The sequence below is a fragment of the Carassius gibelio genome, chromosome A21 (genome assembly GCF_023724105.1).
Source record: "Carassius gibelio isolate Cgi1373 ecotype wild population from Czech Republic chromosome A21, carGib1.2-hapl.c, whole genome shotgun sequence".
NCBI classification, from domain to species: Eukaryota; Metazoa; Chordata; class Actinopteri; order Cypriniformes; family Cyprinidae; genus Carassius; species Carassius gibelio.
In genome coordinates, this window is record NC_068391.1 from 16981823 (window position 1) to 17002964 (window position 21142).

Below are 21142 nucleotides of genomic sequence, written 5' to 3' on the forward strand. Positions count from 1 at the left end.
GTTGGAACCATTTTGTCCCGCCCCCTTCCTTGGGAGCCGAGGCTTGACGTTGGCTGAAGTGGAAGTCATTTAAAATCTACGGAAGACAGTCGTCATAGCGAACCGTTGACGTCGCAGATGCAGCGGCCAGCTGTTACTGGTCGCGTCACTCCCTTTGCCAGCTGATCCAAGCAGGGCTCGATACACCGGTAAACGTGAGAGGCGAGAACGGAGGAATCACTTTACCGGTGAGGTGAGCGTTTATGTTAATCAACTTTTCAGACATTAACCGGCTTCGTAGTTAATCTAATCCGCGTTCTGCTTCTGTCGGGTTTTAGATAGACTTGCTTTATTAGCCCCGGGGGAAGGCGAGGGCAGTTCACTTAGGTGGGGCGGAAAATACCCGATTCTTCAGAGACACGAATACGCGTTATATTCGCGATAAAACGAGCGATTATAATATTAGAACAGACCATCATCGAATATGCTGGAGACCGGGCGGAGGTCATTACATAAGTTTCGTTCCAAACTTCCAGCCTTCCAAATCGGCGTGAGTGTAATCTGTGTGTTTAAAGTTCTCTCAAGAAGAATCTAATCCGATTCAGCAGAGACATGTTCAGTAAATACGAGATAGTTATTCAGTACAATCAAGCCAGTCCTTTTTATTGCTGCATAGATGCCATTGTGTTTGCTAAAGTGTGTTTCCTGATTTGGTTGGGTAAGAACATCCTTATGTAATTCATTCGCCTCTGATGAGGAAATATTCCTAGCTTTTGCTCGATGTGTGTGATGTTACAGTCTGGTTTACTGGTCATTTAACGTTTTAATGGAATATAACGTTAGCCGATTTAGGTAGTGACGTAGCAAATGTTATATGCTCTGATAGTTTGGCTATACATTGTTTTGTTGTTATAAAAAGTATTTTATACATGGAAAAATACATTTAGTTGAATATAGCTTAATTCATATTAATAATAATTGTGTATTATTTTAATAATGATTGCCTTTTTTCTTTCCCATTATACTGTAAGTTACTGTTAAGCACCTTTAAATGCCACTTTATGTACTGGCATGGTTAATGGATTTTTTTAAAAATTGTTGTTAAATACAAACTAGAATAAAATCTTTATAAGAGGAATATGCAGTTGTTTAAACTATATTCTTCATGTAGATTGTTTGTGAAGAGCAGGCCTCAAATGCGGAGTATCTTCTGGAGATGTCACTTAGTTGCACTAAGAGGATGCTTCTCAACAAAAATCCTTGAAAAGACGCTCCTCGTGACATTCTGTATCTGTATTATTGGTTTTATATTTGGTTGTCTTAGTCATAGCAAGTCAACACTTCTCAACTAGGCATCCAAAAATAGACCGTTCTTCTGAATTGGTGTTCAAATCGAAGTACCCTTATGCAGTTACAGCTCTTTAAGAGACAGAAAGCTCATCTTGCCACTATTTTTCCTCGTGTCTGAGGAATCGGACTGAACTTTACCCTCTTATGGATCTGGAAGGTGGGTTGCATTGCTTAAGATCGATCAGCTGTAATAAAAAACAGTTGTCTTTTTATAGATTATTTCAATTGTGAGGTATGTGTACTTCCCTCAGTAATAGTTATCAAGATTCTGGCAAACAATATCATTGTTTTAATTTAAATGTTAGTATTTTGGGAAATGGAATAAGTAAGTTTATAAATACAAAATGGCATATTTTTGTATTGATGCCAGTGAATTAAAATGGCCACTATTTTCCCTGCCTGCAGAATCCATGGCAAGTCAGTACTCGGTCACATCTGATTCAGCCTCAGGCTTCGCAAGTGTGATTATTATTATTTCTCTCCACCCTTAAACGGCAAAGAGGAATGGATACATCTTCCCACCCTGTTCTTCAGCACTCGCGCACACTAACTGATTCAGTCTTTTGTTTGCTCAAAGATGTCAATTTGTCAGCTCTGAGAAAAGACCTCAGCATTAGCACAAAGTCAGAGTTTAACTGTGTGGTTTATGCTTGTGGATGACAACTGATCATGTTGGCTGCAGATGAGCAGTTTAATTGTTTGTTCTTTTGCGAACTCTTTACCAAGGGTGGAACATGTCTTGGTACCATAAGACACTTTTTAAAAAATGCTAACAATGTAAGCTAGTGTGTTAGCCATTAGCAATAGCTAGCTGACCTTAATGTTTCCCTTTTCCATTCATACATTGCAGTTTGTGTACACCCAGACCAAATCAATAGATTGACCAGTGATAGGGGAACGAGACGAGCATGTTCAGATATACAAACACTGTCAATTCAGGCTAATTTGTTTGCATTTCTTGCATTTTGTAACATGCTGTTTGAAAAAACATTCCTCTATTTTTTTTAAAATCCCAAACAAGTTTCTATACATACAATTCAAACACCAACAACTTTTATTCCAGTTCTTACAAATTATGATTTAAATTATTTATTTAAAAAATTTCTTGCACAATATGTTATGAACGACTCAAAACACTTATCATAGTGCATGGTTTGTAAACTAGTACTTTTTGATGTTCTCATTCCATATGTATGAGTTTTCTGATGAAGCAAACTTGCTCTCTAGCTCATCTGGTACTACATTACATTTGAGATATGAAGCACTCAGTTATGAGTCCCTTGACACGGATCACAATAAAAGATGGCCTGGATGCTTCAGCAAATTAATTTTTATCTCATGTTTGCATTTGTTAATGCTGTCAGTTAGATTTAGTTTAGTTGATAGCGTTATTTTCAAACACGATGCATTACATTTTTAGTGCGACTCACCCGAAATTGAATTTCCAAACTGCTTGTGATACAGACAACTATAAAATAAACACACTTTTATGGCCATTCTTTAAACATTTTACTTTAAAAGTGAATGTGCAAGAAGCAACATAATGTTTCGTGGAACTGTTACAACAGGCACATTTTTCCAGTAAGCCTGTTATGGAATTTTGAGATTTTTAGAATCACATGTACATTTTTAAATGATACCACTTTTAATAGTTAAACGGGTGGTTCACCCAAAATTTTAATTTGTCTTATTTACACACCCAATATGACCTACTTTCCAATACGACAAAATTTTAAAGTTGTTCACGCTGATTGAAAGTATGTGGATGGGGACAAGGGGCTGAGAAGCTTCCAATAGAACATAATATGCATCATAGAAGTAGTTCATACATCTTGTGTTCTATATTCAAAGTTTTTCAGAGCCATCTGGTAGATATAGACACACACACACACACACACACACACACACACACACACACACACGCATATATATACCATTAACTTTCATTATATGGAAATGTAAAGCTTGGACTTTCTGAATAAAATCACATGAACAGCAATATCACATGAACAAAAATGATACAGGTTTCAAAGAATGCGAGAATGAAACTTTTGAGTCGCATGTTATATTCAAACTGTTTATGGTGTTTGTGATTGTTCTATGTATCACAGATGACATGATGTCTGAAGTGTGCTCTCAAGGCCTTACCTTGTTCTCTGGCCTCCACTCCCAATGCCTGCTGATTCATGTCTGCACTGCTTGCTGGAGGGGGGAGGGTGGAATGAACGAGGGACACGGAGTACTGAGAAAGAATGGTAGATGATTACCAAACGCAGCACAGGGAGGGAAGCTAGACGGAAAGTGCGAGCAACCGGAGTCTGTCATAGAGTTAGCATGATTCTGTGCGATGAAAAATATAGTTTCTTTATAGATAAAACATGCTTGTGAGCAGGAATGTTCTGCAAGTGTGTGTGTGTGTGTCTATATATATATATATATATGTTTTCTTAAATGTATTACAAGTTTATGTCCTCTGAAACACTAAAATGGTACTGAAGAAAATAAAAAAAAATATTATATATATATATATATATATATATATATATATATATATATATATATATATATATATATATATATATATATAATATATTTTAAAATGTAAATAGATTTATTAAATGTATTTTGCAATTATTGTTTTTTTTTAATGCAATCAGTTTTTTTTATACATTTTGTAATTTCTTAAACTTTTGTAGTATTATAATGATAGTTATGATTGCTTAATATCATAAATTAATGTTATGATGTTGACAAGCAGAATTTGCCACAAAATGCCTGAGAACACCACATTTTTAGGTTTGCAAAGCATAAAAAATGTAAGAAATTGCACTGATCCAATGGTGCAAAGACCGCAAACCAGCCTGAAACACTCTCACACTGATCCTGGGACAGCAGGCCATCCTTGTTGTCGAGCCCTGTGTGTTATGTTTAAGTTTAAATTAAGTGTCTCGTTTGTATTGGTATCAGTATCAGTAATGGTTTTGTAATTACAGGGAGAACAAACTTGTGGTATTTTTGTGAAATAATCTTCAGTCTTGTTTATATCTTCTAGGTTTGTAGTGGATGCTGATGAGTGAATATTGGCTGACCTACCGCAGTTCTTCTCTGGCAAACTTTATGACCCTGTCCTGACGCTAAAGCTGCCAGCTGAAGAACTGTTGTGGTCAGCTCTACCCAGCATGCACCATTTTCATCTGAGAGTGCTATGGATCTAATTCATTCTGGACCGTCTCTGTCATAGATCTTTGATGATATTTTACAATTCACTTTTCTGTGTTTTTATCATTGAAACAAAACCTCTTAAACTGAGAAAATATTTCGTAGGAAAATGTAAAAAAAATATTAAATTTTTGACTTGAATTTTAAAATGTTTTCAAATTGTCAAGTTCTTAAACATGTTTGAACTTTGAATTGTTTTTGAAATATGAATTTAAATCCATGGTCTGTTTTTGTTTTTTGATATCAATATTAATATCAAAATAACAATAACAAATAAATGAGAGTTTTATAATGTACATTCAATGTATGTAGTATATTTTGCATGGCAAAAAAGTATTACCCCCAGATTCACAGACCACGCTTAACTTGCTCCCAGACTAAACTGCATGTTTGAACTGTCTCAACTGAAAATATCTTGCTCTGACATATCTTAAAATATATCGGTGTCATTGCTCTGTGTCAAGATGCACACATGTAATGTTTTCTTTTAAGGCATTAATTTAACTAAGGCCTAGTCCTGGCTTAAGCTAAGACCCGTTTGGGAAACTTTAAGTATCTCTTTTGTAAATTTCATACAAGAGTCACCTATTTATGTAGGCCTAAATTATTGTGATCTTGGTCTGGTTTAAGTGTTATGTAAGATAAGACCGACAGAGGGCGTCATTGGTCGGTTGAACATGAGGCCAAGCTGGGTCTTCTGCCTGTTCATCAAGCACATACATTTACTCAAATGTTTTCCACCCTTTCAGTTCTTGTTTTTTTTTTTTTCAATCTTATGTCCACATTCTTTAAGATATATGACAAAGAGAGGCTATGAATAAAGATAACTTTGAGTCTCACCAGTGATATGCTTATTTTAATCATTTATGTTATGAGAATGGATGAATATGAAAAAGTTAAGTTAATGATTTTTACAGTGACTGGACACCGCACCCAGCATGCGCACAGCGTCCCATTATATGGTTGCTCCAAATATGGTTATCAACATTCTCTATATGCCGGCTGAGTAGTAAGTTATTACATGTAATCTGATTATGCAATCATATTTCAAAATGCAGTACTTGTAGAAAACACTGGTAATCAGATCACAAATAAAACATTTTTTTTTTTTACATTTTCGCACAATAGCAATAAATTATTAAGAATTTGATTCTCCTTGGATTTACATGAAACATTTTCATTTTAAGAAATGTTTTCTCAACATTTCAACATTGCATTAACTAGCTACTGATGAACACATTAATGTTTATTTGAAATATCACTCAGTGGGTTAATTATGTCATGAAGGCTTTTACTCACACATTACAATACACAAATTCACTTATTTCTTATTTACATATAATATAGGGATTTTTTTGTTTGGTTATCTGAACAAAAATATTTATTTGAAGTTCCCCCTTAGATTTTATGTTAATAATTAAAAGTAAAACATTTGCATATTTACATGTGTTTTTTAAGTGTTATATTTAGATTTTTTTGTTTTTTTTTTTGTTTTACTATTCATTTAAATAATAAGATTTTAATTAAACTCAAATCCTTGCAGTTCCTTTAGGAAACCTTGATGTAAGGCAATGTTTAATCGTTCACGTCATGATGTTAATTACAACTAATATGATATTTTCCTTCTCTTTGTATTTTTATATCAATATGGTACAAGATTATAGTATTTAAATCAGTGTGATAAACGAGTTAGGTCAAAAATAATCTAAAAGTAATCCTGATTATATTACCTAATGGATTACATCACTTGCTAAAATGTTAGTCATTTAATTTGGAATCATAACGGACTACACATTTTAAGTATCTTAATCTACCCAGCACTGGTGTTCTATAATTCTGTCTGTAAGAGCTTTTGTAACCAAAAACTTAAAACTAACCTTTCAGAGAACGCTGCAGTGAGGTTTTATTTTTTAATTATTTTTTGTTTTGGCGACAACATAAAGTGAACCTATAATCTAGGCTATATACAGAACCTTTCCTACAGGTTATTTTAAAGTAAACACATTTTTCATAACCATGAACTACATTTTGCTAAATTACATGACTAATTAGTGTAAAAAAAAAAAAACATTAATCAGGTTGGTATAAAACAGTATATAATCTCACAGGGAGTCATATATTCGTGACTGAGATTAAAATCTGCTCCGCACAGAAACAAATCAATTAAAGCGTCTGGATCCACAGATAAAAGATTGTTGCGCTTGCGTCAATTAACGCGCGTGACTCCACCAATCAGATGCGCCGTTAGGGCGCCCTCACGTAGTGCCCAAAGCAAACTGATTGATTTACGCAAAGTGTCCAGATTCACATCTCCAATGTTAGACGTGTGAGTGGTTAATACTGATGAAGTGGATGGATCTCCGAATATCTCGCTCTAACACAATTGGGTTGAATAAAAGATCTTTTGCCGATCGAGATAACTTCATAAGAGTGTATCTTTGATGTTGTTCTCACACAAGGGGATATATTCTGTAAGAGATGGCTATTAACACGGACGCGCCTCACGCGACACACGCCCTGGGCGAGAGAGCCGCGCTGCACTCCACCGATTTTAGAGATACTCAGAAACTTCTTGACATCTCAGGCAAAGAGCTGAAAAGAGAATTAAACCGCTCACCTTCGGATACAATCCTCGTTAAGTATCTCGAGGCGGAACAGACTGTGGTTAACGACGCTTCGGAGCCCCGCTCTCCGTCGCGTCTCAGTTTCAGACGCGCGTTGTCGCCCGAGCCCGGAGAACGCGAGCCGCGTAGCTTCATGTGGGTGGCCGTGCTCTCCTGCTTCTGTCCGGCCGTTCCCATAAACCTGTTCGCGCTTTATTTCGCTCATGTGGTGAGTAGTGTCACCGGACTTAAACTTTTCATTATTTTTAGAGTTCACATTTAGTGATAATTTAGAAAGCAGATAAAACTGTTTTTGTTTAGGGTGGCTCAGGGGCCCCTATAGTTAATAATGTGACTCATTAAGGGGTCACAAAATGTATTTACAAGGCTTTCTTATCCATGATATTCTTTCTGTTCTTCTTCAGTCTCGGTCCATGATACAAGTAAAAGATTATGAAGGAGCCAGAAGAGTTGGGCGTCTAGCTTTGTTGCTTAGTATCGTTTCCATTGTTGTGGGTCTAGCAATAATCCTTTATCTGTTGATGACAGGTAAACTATCTCTCTGTCTCTACACACACACACACACACACACACACACACAGTATTGGGGACATGTCCCACCCAACTCAACCTTAAAATCATTATAAAAATACAACCAATATTTTTTATTCTATTTTTATAAAACAATTCTAAAAATACAAACAGTATTTATTTACTCAATTCTTCTTCTTTTTTTAAGCTGCTTGTTGTCTGCAACTGAGTTGAAATAAGATAATACACTTAAATGTCTCTCTCATTTCCTTTTCTCTCTTCCAGAGTATAAATAGTTGGATATCCTAGAAAATTGTGAGCATTGACGTAAACGGGTAAAGAGATGAAAACAAAGAAGACGGATGATAAATGCCATGTGAAAAAAGGGCTAGAATATCAGTTTATATTATGCACAGTGTTAAATTTGTTTCATTCATTCATCCATTCTTTCATTCAAGGACCTGTTTATTGAACTTTTTTTTCTAAACCATCTTGATGCCTTTCTGTTGCTGTCTTCGGGGTTTAAGGTAGCTTTTGCTTTATCCAACAATGCATTGATGACTTGTGACTTTTTGGATTACTTTTTTGTCTTTTTAAAATTATAATCTACATGAAATATTACAATCAACTGTTCAAAGAAAACATATTCTTATGCCAAGTGAAGTCTATAATTGTTTTTTATCGATATTACAGTACAAGTGCATTATATCATGCTAATGAATTACCTGTTGCAATAACAAGAATATGACTTCTGTTCTGAGAATGAGAATTTGTTGTTATTATTTATTTTTCTTGCAACTTAATAAACTTTTAATAATGCTGGTGCATTGGGGCTGGTGCATACAAAAGCACATAGTTGGTATCATTTTTGTATGATTGTAATATGTTGCATTTTGGGTAATCTGTCATATATTAAAGAATTAATTCACCCAAATAGGAAAATTGTGCCGTCATTTACTCACCATCATGTCATTACAGACTCATGACTTTGTTCTGTGGAACACAAAATAAAATATTTAGAAAATGTCTCTTTTCGTCCATAGCATGTCAAATGGGTTCAAATATCTTCTTTTGTGTCCCACAGAAGAAACAATCACACAGGTTTGGAACGACATGAGGGTGAGTAAATGATGACAGATTTGATATTTGTTTGGGTAAAACACTTATTTTTGACATTTCTTCTTAGAAAAGTATTTTTCTTCCTTGTCATTTTGATTCATAGCCTCTGGAAGTGTGGAGCATCACAAGGATGTAATGCAGCGAGAAGGGCCTCATCCTCGGTGTAGCAAAAATAAAAAACTCATAAGAGATGAACAAGGACTAAATTCAACCAAAAGGACATGCATGTCTAAAAAGAAGAGTACTGTACAGTATTATATTTGAATTGTGCAAATTTGCCATTTGCTAATATGGTGTCCTATTTTTGCATGTTAGAAATTAAACCAAACCTACCCAATTAGTTTTGTTTTTTTTGTATGCAGATTGTATTAATTAATTATATATTTACTTATGAATGTTAGACTGAAAAAAGCTAGAGTACATCCTGTACTTTCAGCCATCCAGCCTCCTGAGCAATGGAGATGAGAGGAAGCACGTCTGGTAACTGATATCCTGCACATAAGTGCATTCCTTTCTTCTTTACATTTAGTCATTATCTGCCTCAAATGGAGATTATTCTATTCTATTCTATTCTTTTCCTGCAACAAAGTGTAATTTTGTGTCTATATTGTAAGACACATACTGTACCTAAAACGAAGAAACCACAGCTTGTGAAAATGTTTATTTTTTATTGTTATTTTTAGTTTTAGTAGCACTTCAGACATAATCAATAGGTCTTTTGACGCTATTCATAGTTTTGACATGGATACAGGATGTCCGATGCGCAGACATTTGTAGCAAGCATCTATTTTCCAAACCCACAAACTTTTGTATTCTTTCCATTCATAAATGATCTCAACCTGTGCTAATGGCTGCGTGGTCAGCTGGGGATGGCTAGAGCGATAAAAGCTTTGAGCATGCTGTAAATGGGCCTTTATCACAGAGTCCATATCACAGAGCATATACACTTTTTATTACAACATTCTACAATATGTCATATTATATTGCTTTCATTTCTCCAGTTTAATCGGAATTGATGTGTGAATATTAACATAACATCTGGTGTGCAATATTGTTGCCATCTAACAATAATTTCTTTGCATAATTTTTATATATTAAAGATCCGTAGCCTATATATATTAGAATTGATATTATTTAGAATTTTTTTTTAATAATATAATAATGTCTCATACAAAATTTTCTAAATAATATAATCTGATATGCAAGGTATACTGCCATCTTATAATAATCCTTAATACAAATATTTGTAAGATGATAAATATCCACATATAGTTTAGTTATATAGCCTAAGATAAAGTTAGAATTTACTGAACTGATATATACAGTACAGACCAAGAGTTTTCTTTATTTTCATGACTATGAAAATTGTAGATTCACACTGAAGGCATAAAAACTATGAATTAACACACGTGGAATTATATACATAACAAAAAAGTGTGAAACAACTGAAAATATGTCATATTCTAGGTTCTTCAAAGTAGCCACCTTTTGCTTTGATTACTGCTTTGCACACTCTTGGCATTCTCTTGATGAGCTTCAAGAGGTAGTCACCTGAAATGGTCTTCCAACAGTCTTGAAGGAGTTCCCCGAGAGATGCTTAGCACTTGTTGGCCCTTTTGCCTTCTGTCTGCGGTCCAGCTCACCCCTAAACCATCTCGATTGGGTTCAGGTCCGGTGACTGTGGAGGCCAGGTCATCTGGCGCAGCACCCCATCATTCTTCTTTGTCAAATAGCCCTTACACAGCCTGGAGGTGTGTTTGGAGTCATTGTCCTGTTGAAAAATAAATGATGGTCCAACTAAACGCAAACCGGATGGAATAGCATTCCACTGCAAGATGCTGTGGCAGCCATGCTGGCTCAGTACGCTTTCAATTTTGAATAAATCCCCAACAGTGTCACCAGCAAAGCACCCCCACACCATCACACCTCCTCCTCCATGCTTCACGGTGGGAACCAGGCATGTAGAGTCCATCCGTTCACCTTTTCTGCGTCGCAAAAAGACACGGTGGTTGGAACCAGAGATCTCAAATTTGGACTCATCAGATCAAAGCACAGATTTCCACTGGTCTAATGTCCATTCCTTGTGTTCTTAAGCCCAAACAAGTCTTTTCTGCTTGTTGCCTTTCTTTAGCGGTGGTTTCCTAGCAGATATTCTACAATGAAGGCCTGATTCACACAGTCTCCTCTTAACAGTTGTTCTAGAGATGTGTCTGCTGCTAGAACTCCGTGTGCCATTGACCTGGTCTCTAATCTGAGCTGCTGTTAACCTGCGATTTCTGAGGCTTGTGACTCGGATGAACTTATCCTCCGCAGCAGAGGTGACTCTTGGTCTTCCTTTCCTGGGGCGGTCCACATGTGAGCCAGTTTCTTTGTAGCGCTTGATGGTTTTTGTGACTGCACTTGTGGACACTTTCAAAGTTTTCCCAATCCTTCGGACTGACTCACCTTCATTTCAAGTAATGATGGCTACTCGTTTTCCTGTTCTTAGCTGCTTTTTCTTGCCTAATACAAATTCTAACAGTCTATTCAGTAGGACTATCAGCTGTGTATCCACCTGACTTCTGCACAACACAACTGATGGTCCCAACCCCATTTATAAGGCAAGAAATCACACTTATTAAACCTGACAGGGCACACCTGTGAAGTGAAGACCATTTCAGGTGAGTACCTCTTGAAGCTCATCAAGAGAATGCCAAGAGTGTGCAAAGCAGTAATCAAAGCAAAAGGTGGCTACTCTGAAGAACCTAGAACATGACATATTTTCAGTTGTTTCACACTTTTTTGTTATGTATATAATTCCATATATAATTCCACATGTGTTAATTCATAGTTTTGATGCCTTCAGCGTGACTCTACAATTTTTGTAGTCATGAAAATAAAGAAAACTCTTTGAATGAGAAGGTGTGTCCAATTTTTGGTCTGTACTGTATATATTTATTAAAACAAAACAATCATTTTTAAAAAATGTTAAAATATCTTAATATAATCTCAAAACTCTTTCAAAATGATGTCCTAAGATTTATATCGCAACATTCATGACAATTCTGACTATTTGATACTTTGGGAAATAGTTAATTCGTATGAATGTCTACAGTCTGCTCACTGAGTGTGAGGTTTAGGGGCAGGGTTTGTTTATTTATTTATTCAAACCGTACAAACTCACCAATTCATAAAATAATTAGGTTTTCTCATGAAATAAGCTGTCTTTATTATGCAAATAGCAACAAAATAAAGTTTAAGATCATTCACAGTCTAGAGTCTAGAGATCATTCAAACTGTCATCCATCAGAATTCTTTCCCATTCAAACTTTTTCTGATTGTCTTCTTATTTTATACTTGAACCGGACACCCACAGCATTGAGCTTTTGACCTATGGAGAATGTGTTTAGGCAGATCGTGGCATGCTCAAATGAAGTTTAGAAAATCAATAGCACTTATTCTCTTGCAGACAGAAAGGCCCGGTTAGTCCAGCAGGAGAAGTTGAAGCCGAAAAGCAAATAAATGCATAAAAAAAATAAAAATAATAAAGAGTCATGCAATGTTTAAATGAGCGGAAACAAAGTTTAAGGTCAGTGCTGCAGTGGAGAGTTGTCTCTGATCATTTTCCTGCGCGTGTTGTTAAATAGAGACACAGATTTGTAGAAGTTGTTGAGGTAAACCAAAGCTGTCAAGCCAGTTCCAGGAAACTTCTAATGGACTTTCCCACTCAGAACCCCCTATGCTGGCATCATGGCAGTGTACCAGAATGTAGTTAGCATGACATTACTCCATCTGAAAGGCCATCAGTGAAAAGGGCATTATCTGAAACATATTCTAGTCTGTTGGTAAAGATGTAGGAGTGAGGGGCTTGATAAGTGCTTGAAAAATTACAAAAATAGTGAAATAATAAATGAATGTAAAGCAGCTGGATGCTTCAGGTTTGTTTGTTGTTGCTTTTTAAAATGTAAAGTTTGAAATGTGATTAAATTAAATTAAATTAAATTAAAAAAATCAATTAAATTAAAATTAAAATGTGATAAATCATGGACATTCAAATTAATATGACAATCGGATTAAATCATTTACTCTCATGTTGTTCTTACCCTTAGAATTTATTTTCTTCGATGATAATGAGATATTTTGCAGCATGTCACTACTACTCTTTTTATTATTATTATTTATTTTTTATTTTTTATAGAATATAGTTAATGGTGACCATGACAGTCCCTGATCCCCTTTCACTTTTAAAAGGATAATTCACCCAAAAATGAAAATTGGCTGTTCATTTACTCACCCTTGGGCCATCTGTGACTTTCTTTCTTCAGTAGAACAGGAAAAAAAAAAATTCAGCTGAAACCATGGTGATTCAATGCAAGGCAATGACTACCAATCAAGAGAGTCAAAAAAACAACAACCTTTAAACCAGCAGATGACATAACTGCAGCACATGCTTATGAAAAAACCAATGTTATCATTTGTTAGTGTGGATTCTAATATAGCAATGTCCCTGATGTGAACAATATTAAATATCTCATTCTAACAAGAATGTCAGTCACACAGGTTTCAAATAAACATGAAGATGCATGAGTTAACCAAAGATATTTTATATTTGGGAAAAGGGTCTCTTTAAGATTCTGGTCACACGTAAACACCCATCCCATGCGCACATGGACTTGCTCTGCTCTTTCTCATTAACAGGAAATGACTGTGATGGGACTCCCTGTATCACTTAGCTTCTCCATCAGCTCATTCCCGCCTGAATTCTCAGACTGATGCAGCACTCTCAATATCCACCATTTTAATGTAGCTACAAGACTAGTTTTGAACTCTTTCTGAGGAAATTGTGAATGATGATGAAAATGAATACAGTTGATCGCCTGTATTTGATTCTTTAACTGGGGTGTCTCTACAGACCCTTTTTCTAGGGCACAAACCTCAGTGAAATACTACTGATAAACTCTTGTTTGTCAATAATACTACCATATACTGATTTGTAAATTGATCTCTTTGGATCTTTTAAGTCAAATTGATTTGCACACCATAAAAGGTCTGTAAATGTTTGTGATTCAGTTTTCTTCATTCAGAGAGTTCTGAAATAGTAACGGGATATTTTATAAGACCGAAAACCAAAAGAGTGTTGGATGATGTAGATCTTGAGCTTTAAGAGATGCTGGTCATTGCAAATCTGCGATTTCTCAAATATTGCAACTTGACAATGACAATAATCGAAGTCCCATGTAAGACAAATGCACGAGAAGACAACACAATGCAGAGACTCTACACGGGGAATCGGTTCAGCACTGCAGTTGGAATTGCTCGCCAGTTCAGCGCTGATCAGGGTAAGGATCTGTCTCTGCACGTTTAAGAGAAGTCGGACTGAAAACACACTGTACAGTGATGAAGCCCCTCATCAGCAGAAGGAAACTAGGCTGAGGAGCATGTTGTGTGGATTGAGAAGAACTGTCCAAAGTTAATTTTAGTGCATGATGAGAGAAAGGTTAATTGAAATGTATAACAGTTCTGGGAGACAATTACATGGAAATACTTTGACAAATTTAAGAATGACCATAACATTTCAGATGTTGTGCAAAAAGATCTGTCCGTTGGTTAGTCAGGTTATGCCGTCCCATCTCCCTTTATTCACATTATCAAGTCAAAAACTACCTCAGGTGAGCGTAAAAAGTTTTTGTGAATTATTTGACGTTTCCATCAATTGTTTCTGATGCGATACTTCAAAAATGCACATAAGATGTTGGAATGACCAGCTTTTCTTGCTGTGGCTGAAACGGTCATCTCTTTGGCCTTCATCTGGACTGCCTCCTGTTGCAGTCTTTTAGTCACCTTAGAGTAGCCTGCCATCTTGCAATCTCAGTGTAAATTCAAGGAATGCTGCCAGCTAAACAGTGTTTGTCAAAGAAGGAAATGTCACACCATGTGCCAGATTGACACCAATAACTCTGAGGTATCTAATTTTTATAAGTTATTTTTCAAATATCTCATTTAAGTTTTTTTATGCTGTGCTTCATGATACAATTAATTTATAAAATATGCTTAAAAACTTGCACTTCTACTCTTGTTAGGATACCTTCAAATACATAAATGGCATCATTGCAAGATGGCAGCAGCCATATTGGGACATTTTGGCTTCACTCTTCTATATTGGAAGGAAGTGGAGACATTGCATCCATCTTTTTTAACACAGGTATTGTAAATTGCTCTGTGTGAACAGGACATATCGCTACTTTGCTCAGCTCACACATGCAAGTAAACATGGTTGTCAACAGTGCTGTGTAAGTTACTCTTAAAAAAATGTAACTACTAATTACATCTTCAACAGTGTAAGTTTACTAATTTCTCTCTCTCATTCTAAATCCCTTATCAATCTTGATAAGTTAACAATACAAGGATAGACATGAAACTGCTCCTTTCGAGCTTTCAGATAATTGATACAAAATTGCATGAATTATTCTTGGACTAAAAGTGTTTAAAGGGAAAAGTGTCACGTCCCCGGGCTGACCTGTCTGTTTTCCCTATAGTGTGTGTGGTTGTTTACACTTACCATGTGCTTCTGTGTCACCGTGGTGCCCGTCTCCGCCCTCTTGTTTCATTATTATCTTGTTATTGGTCACCATCACCTGCTCTGCATCATCACAATCACTCCTTCTCTATTTAGTCTCCTTATGTGTGCTGTCTGTTGTCAGATGGTCGAGTTGATCTCGTTCATGTTGTCCACTCCTCTTGTTTAGCCTGCACAGAGACCCTTTTTGTTTGCATCCTCTAGTTTTGCTTTTTCCCTCTTCCTCCAGCTTTCAGGCAGCGCTACTCTTCAGCCTTCCGGGCTCACGATCGCTGACCGCTGTAGGTCTTTGTCGCCGCGCAGCAGCGCGCCACCAGTTCCCCACCTCAACAGCGCCCCCGCCTCCCTGTCAGTTTATCTGGGCATTGCATCAGTGGATTTACAAGTGGAATTCGTCCAGGAGGCTCTTTTTGGATCTGCTCCAGACTGCCCTGTTCCTGGATTGTTTTTGTTACATTTTATTTTATTTTTTTTCTGTCCTTTGAAATTAAAGCCCATCTAATAAACTGACCTTTTTGAGCACCCGCAACTGAGTCCCAGTCTCGCTTTGACAGAACGATCTGACCACCATGGACTCAGCAGGTGCAGATCCCCTCAGATCAGCCGTCACCCAGCAGGGCATTCTCTTAGGCCAGCATGCCTCCCAGCTAACAACTAAGGTTGAGTTCCTTAATGCCCAGTTGTCGGAGCTGACTGCCCAGCTCCAGGAACTTCGAAGACAGACATCTGCCAGATCCTCTATCTGTCACGAACCTCATGCCAACAACCCACCTCCCTATGATGGGAACCCTAACTCCTGCAGAGCCTTCCTGTCTCAGTGCTCCCTAGTCTTCGCCCTCCAGCCCCGCCGGTATGCCCAGGAAGAGACTAAGGTGGCTTATGTTTTACCCTCCTCAGGGCCCAAGACTGGGGAACTTCAGTATAGGAGGCCCGGGCTCCCTTTTGTGCTTCTTTTGAGGACTTTCGACAGGAGACGGTCAAGTTATTTGATCGTTCTGCTCGGGGTGATGAGGCAGCAGCCCAGCTGGCATGGCTACGGCAAGGAGGCCGTTCAGTGACTGAGTTTGCCATTGAATTCAAAACCTTAACAGCAGCCTGTGACTGGAATGAGGGGTCTTGCAGAGCTGTGTTCTGCGCTGGACTAGACAAGGAGATCCAAGACAAGATCGCCACCCAAGAGCTTCCACGCAGTTTTGATGATCTGACCCTCCGTGTAGAGAGCCGCCTTCACCTTCGTCACCAAAAACTGACTGCTCGCACTTCTTGGAGGGTGGGAGAAATGACCAGCGAATCCACCCCGGTCCTGCCTCTGCCATCTCCTGCTGACCCTGAATCTATACAGGTGGGACGTCTGCGTCTCACTCCTCAGCAGAAGCAAGGGAGACTCACCCGGGGCTTGTGTTTCTACTGTGGGAGGGCCGGAAACTTCGTCGGAAAATGCCCACTAAAAACCATGGCCCATCAGTAGCCAGGGAGATTCTGGTGGGCACATCTCCTCTTAATTTCCCCCCCTTTCCCGCACACTACTTCTCGTGGGTGTCCAGTTTGGAGGCTCTAGTCACTCCTGTTCGGGCCTGGTGGATTCTGGGGCTGGTGGTAGTTTCATGGATACGGCACTGGCCAAGCAGTGGGGAATTCCTGCCATTCCCCTCTCTACTCCTATCTCTGTTCGGTCTCTTGATGATTCCCCTATCACCACCATCACTCACCTCACCCCTCCTGTAAGTCTTATTGTTTCGGGTAATCACCATGAGATAACCGAGCTGTACCTTCTTGACTCCCCGGTGCCCCCGTGTTTTTGGGACACCCGTGGTTGGTGCAGCACGGCCCTGATGTGGATCGGGCCAGAAACTCAGTCTTGTCTTGGAAGCAGTCCTGTCTTGAGTCTTGTTTGGGTTCTGCCTCTTTTCCTGGTGCTGTGTTTCCTGTTGTGCAGGTCGATGATGCTGATCTATCCGGGGTACCGGAGGAGTACTGCGTTCTGTGGCAGGTCTTCAGCAAGTCCCGGGCTGTGTCCCTGCCTCCTCACCGGCCTTATGATTGTGCCATCAACCTCCTCCCAGGCACTTCTCCGCCCAGGAGTCGGTTATATTCCCTGTCTGGTCCAGAAAGAGAGGCTATGGACAAATGTATTTGTGAGTCCCTTGATGCCGGTCTCATCCGTCCCCCCTCGTCTCCTGCTGGCGCAGGATTCTTCTTTGTTAAAAAGAAGGATGGCTCCTTGCGCCCTTGTATTGATTACAGAGGTTTGAATGACATTACCATTAAGAATAGGTACCCCCTGCCCTTAATGTCCTCTGCCTTTGAACTTTTGCAGGGAGCCAAGGTCTTCAGTAAGTTGGACCTCCGTAATGCCTATCACCTGGTTTGGATTCGAGAGCGGGATGAGTGGAAGACAGCATTCATCACTTCTTCAGGACGTTATGAGTACCGGGTGCTACTCTTTGGCCTGACGAATGCCCCAGCTGTCTTCCAGGCCCTGGTTAATGACTTGTTGCGAAACATGGCTAACAAGTTTGTCTTTGTGTACCTTGATGACATTCTTATTTTTTCTCCTTCACTTCAGGTACACACCCAACACGTGCGCCAGGTGCTACAACGGCTGCTGGAGAACCAGCTTTACGTTAAAGCGGAGAAGTGCGTTTTTCACTCCAAGTCAGTTCCCTTCCTGGGCTATATCATTTCAGTGGAGGAAATCAAAGCAGATCCCGCTAAGGTAAGGGCCGTAGCCGAGTGGCCACCTCCAGACTCACGCAAGGCACTGCTGTGGTTTCTGGGATTTGCCAACTTCTACAGGCGCTTCATCAGAAACTTTAGTCAGGTTGCTGCACCCTTGACAGCTCTTACCTCCACTAAGGTACCGTTTAGGTGGAATTTGAAGGCTCAGAAGGCCTTTAATGACCTAAAGTGCCAATTCATTTCTGCTCCTGTTCTTTCGTTTCCAGACCCTGAATGTCAGTTTATTGTGGAGGTGGATGCTTCTGAGATTGGAGTAGGTGCGGTCCTATCTCAGAGGTCCCCCAGAGATGGGAAGGTACATCCCTGTGCCTACTATTCTCACCGCCTGAGCCCAGCAGAACGGAATTATGACGTAGGGAACCGGGAGCTGTTGGCGGTCAGACTGGCCTTGGGTGAGTGGCGTCACTGGTTGGAGGGGTCAGCGCAGCCTTTTTTGGTTTGTACGGACCATAAGAATTTGGAATACGTCTGTTCGGCCAAGAGGGTGAGTTCACGCCAGGCCCGATGGGCACTCTTCTTTGGTCGGTTCAACTTCTCTGTTTCGTATCACCCAGGCTCCAAAAATGTAAAACCTGATGCCTTCTCCCGTCTTTACAGGGATAATAAGAGAACTGGTGCACCAACTGAGACCATTATCCCTAAAGAAATTGTGTTGGGGTCCCTCTCCTGGGATGTGGAGAGGAGAGTGCTGGAAGCCATACGAGAGAGAGAGGTGCCAAGGGGGTGAAAGAGGGTAGACTTTTCGTGCCGGCTGTGCTGTGCCCTGAAGTCCTCCGGTGGGGGCATTCATCCAAGTTAGTCTGTCATCCTGGGGTTCGAGAGATCTCTTGCTGCCATCCGCCAGTGATTTTGGTGGCCATCCATGTCCCAGGACGTCAGGCAGTTTGTGTTTGCCTGCCCAATTTGCGCCCAGAACAAGAGTTCTAATCAGCCTCCTGTTGGTCTGCTACACCCCTTACCCATCCCCTCCCGCCCCTGGTCACACATAGCCCTGGACTTTGTCACTGGTCTTCCACCATCGAGGGGTAACACCGTAGTATTGATGGTGGTTGATCGCTTCTCTAAGGCAGCCCATTTCATTCCCCTTCCCAAACTGCCTTCAGCTAAGGAGACGGCTCAAGTGGGGGTTGACCACATCTTCCGGATTCATGGCCTTCTGGTGGATGTGGTTTCTGATAGGGGGGCCACAGTTTGTCTACCGGTTCTGGAAGGAGTTCTGTCGACAGATTGGGTCCTCTACGAGTCTGTCGTCAGGTTTTCACCCTCAGACCAATGGGCAGTCCGAGCGGGCAAACCAGGTTCTGAAACAAGCTCTCCACTGCCTGACGTCCCATAATCCAAGTTCTTGGAGCCAACAGTTATCCTGGATTGAATATGCCCATAACTCCTTGCCAGTGGCGGCCACAGGTATGTCTCCATTCCAGTGCTCCATTGGTTTTCAACCTCCTATGTTACCCTCACAGGAGCCCGATGCTGCTGTTCCGTCTGCCTTAGCCTTCGTCCGCAGGTGTCGCCGCACCTCGAGGAGGGATGAGGAAACCTTGGCTCGGGTTTCCAGATGAACCAAAGCAGCGGCTGACCGTCACCGTATTCCTGGTCCCCGCTACGTATGTGGTCAGAAAGAATGGCTATGAACCAAGGACTTTCCTCTCCGGGTGGCTTCTCGCAAGTTAGCCCCCAGGATCATCAGATCACCAAGGTATTGAGTCCGGTGGCGGTAAAGCTCAAGTTACCTTCCATACTTGGTCGGGTACACCCAGTCTTTCATGTTTCTCGGGTCAAGCCTGTGTTTCATTCTCGCCTTAACCCATCTGCTACTAACCCTCCCCCTCCCCGTCTAGTGGATGGTTCCCCAGCCTTCACTGTCAGGAGGTTGCTGGAAGTCAGACGTCGAGGTCGGGGATTTCAGTATCTGGGAGGGATATGGTCCGGATGAGGGGAGTTAGGTCTTCTGAATCGGTCGCTGATCGAGGACTTCAACCGGCAGCGTGATGGTTACTTCCCTGGAGCGCCCTCTTGTTTCATTATTATCTTGTTATTGGTCACCATCACCTGCTCTGCATCATCACAATCACTCCTTCTCTATTTAGTCTCCTCATGTGTGCTGTCTGTTGTCAGATCGTCGAGTTGATCTCGTTCATGTCTCAGCCTTGTCCACACCTCTTGTTTAGCCTACACAGAGATCGTTCCCTTTTTGTTTGCATCCTCTAGTTTTGCTTTTTCCCTCTTCCTCCTGCTTTCAGGCAGCGCTACTCTTCAGCCTTCCGGGCTCGCGATCACCGACCGCTGTAACTCTTCTTCGCCGCACCGCACCACCAGTTCCCCGCCTCAACAGCGCCCCCGCCTCCCTGTCAGTTTATCTGGGCATTGCATCAGTGGATTTCCAAGTGGAATTCGTCCAGGAGGCTCTTTTTGGATCTGCTCAAGACTGCCCTGTTCCTGGATTGTTTTTGTTTGTTAAATTTTATTTTTTCTGTCCTTTGAAATTAGAGCCAGTAAGATGAAAATTCTAAGCTTCCTATCACTGTTTATAAGTCCTGTACATTAGGTTTAAATCCATCCAAGGTTAAAAAACATTGTCATTTTCTCAAAATATCATTTTAAAATTACCTCAATTCTCAGAGATCCCCAAACGGTTCGTGCAAAGCTGTTCAAAAGATTCAGTTTCCTTAAACCCCATCTTTTGGTAGCATACTGTGTTCTGATTGGTCAACTGACATAGTTTTGATTGGTTTTTCCGCACACAACTCCACGGTAAACAATGCGTTAGCATCTGTTTGGGGTGAATTATGTCTTATTCCTCTCACCGCGAAGCAAACAGTAAAATAAAAAACTTGAACAGTCTCACTCCTTTTTCTTCTGTCTGGGTGTATTCAAGCCGCGCGCTTCAGTTTGAATCTGAATAGCGCGTTCAGCGTGGGGACGTGGTCAACATTAGATATAATGAAGGGAGAAAAACGGACATCGCGTTGTTTTCATATGGATTACTTTATCACAGAATATCTGTTAGCAGAACTTATTTAGTTTTAAAGTAGACATGTCAAGC

The 21142-nt window shown here is 39.9% G+C and overlaps 1 protein-coding gene and 1 long non-coding RNA gene across 2 annotated transcripts; both read left to right on the top strand.

Moving 5' to 3' along the window:
* The first annotated feature begins 26 nt into the window (after positions 1-26).
* LOC127942010 (uncharacterized) lies at positions 27-4697 on the top strand. The gene is made up of 2 exons (XR_008149242.1): positions 27-232; positions 4382-4697. It is a non-coding gene; the product is annotated as an uncharacterized LOC127942010 (long non-coding RNA).
* Positions 4698-6355: 1658 nt separating this feature from the next.
* LOC127942008 (trafficking regulator of GLUT4 1) lies at positions 6356-8501 on the top strand. Its single transcript, XM_052537520.1, has 3 exons — positions 6356-7380; positions 7577-7700; positions 7968-8501. The coding sequence occupies exons 1-3, from the start codon at positions 7027-7029 to the stop codon at positions 7976-7978; spliced, it is 489 nt and encodes a 162-aa protein (XP_052393480.1). The 5' UTR covers positions 6356-7026; the 3' UTR covers positions 7979-8501.
* Positions 8502-21142: the final 12641 nt, after the last annotated feature.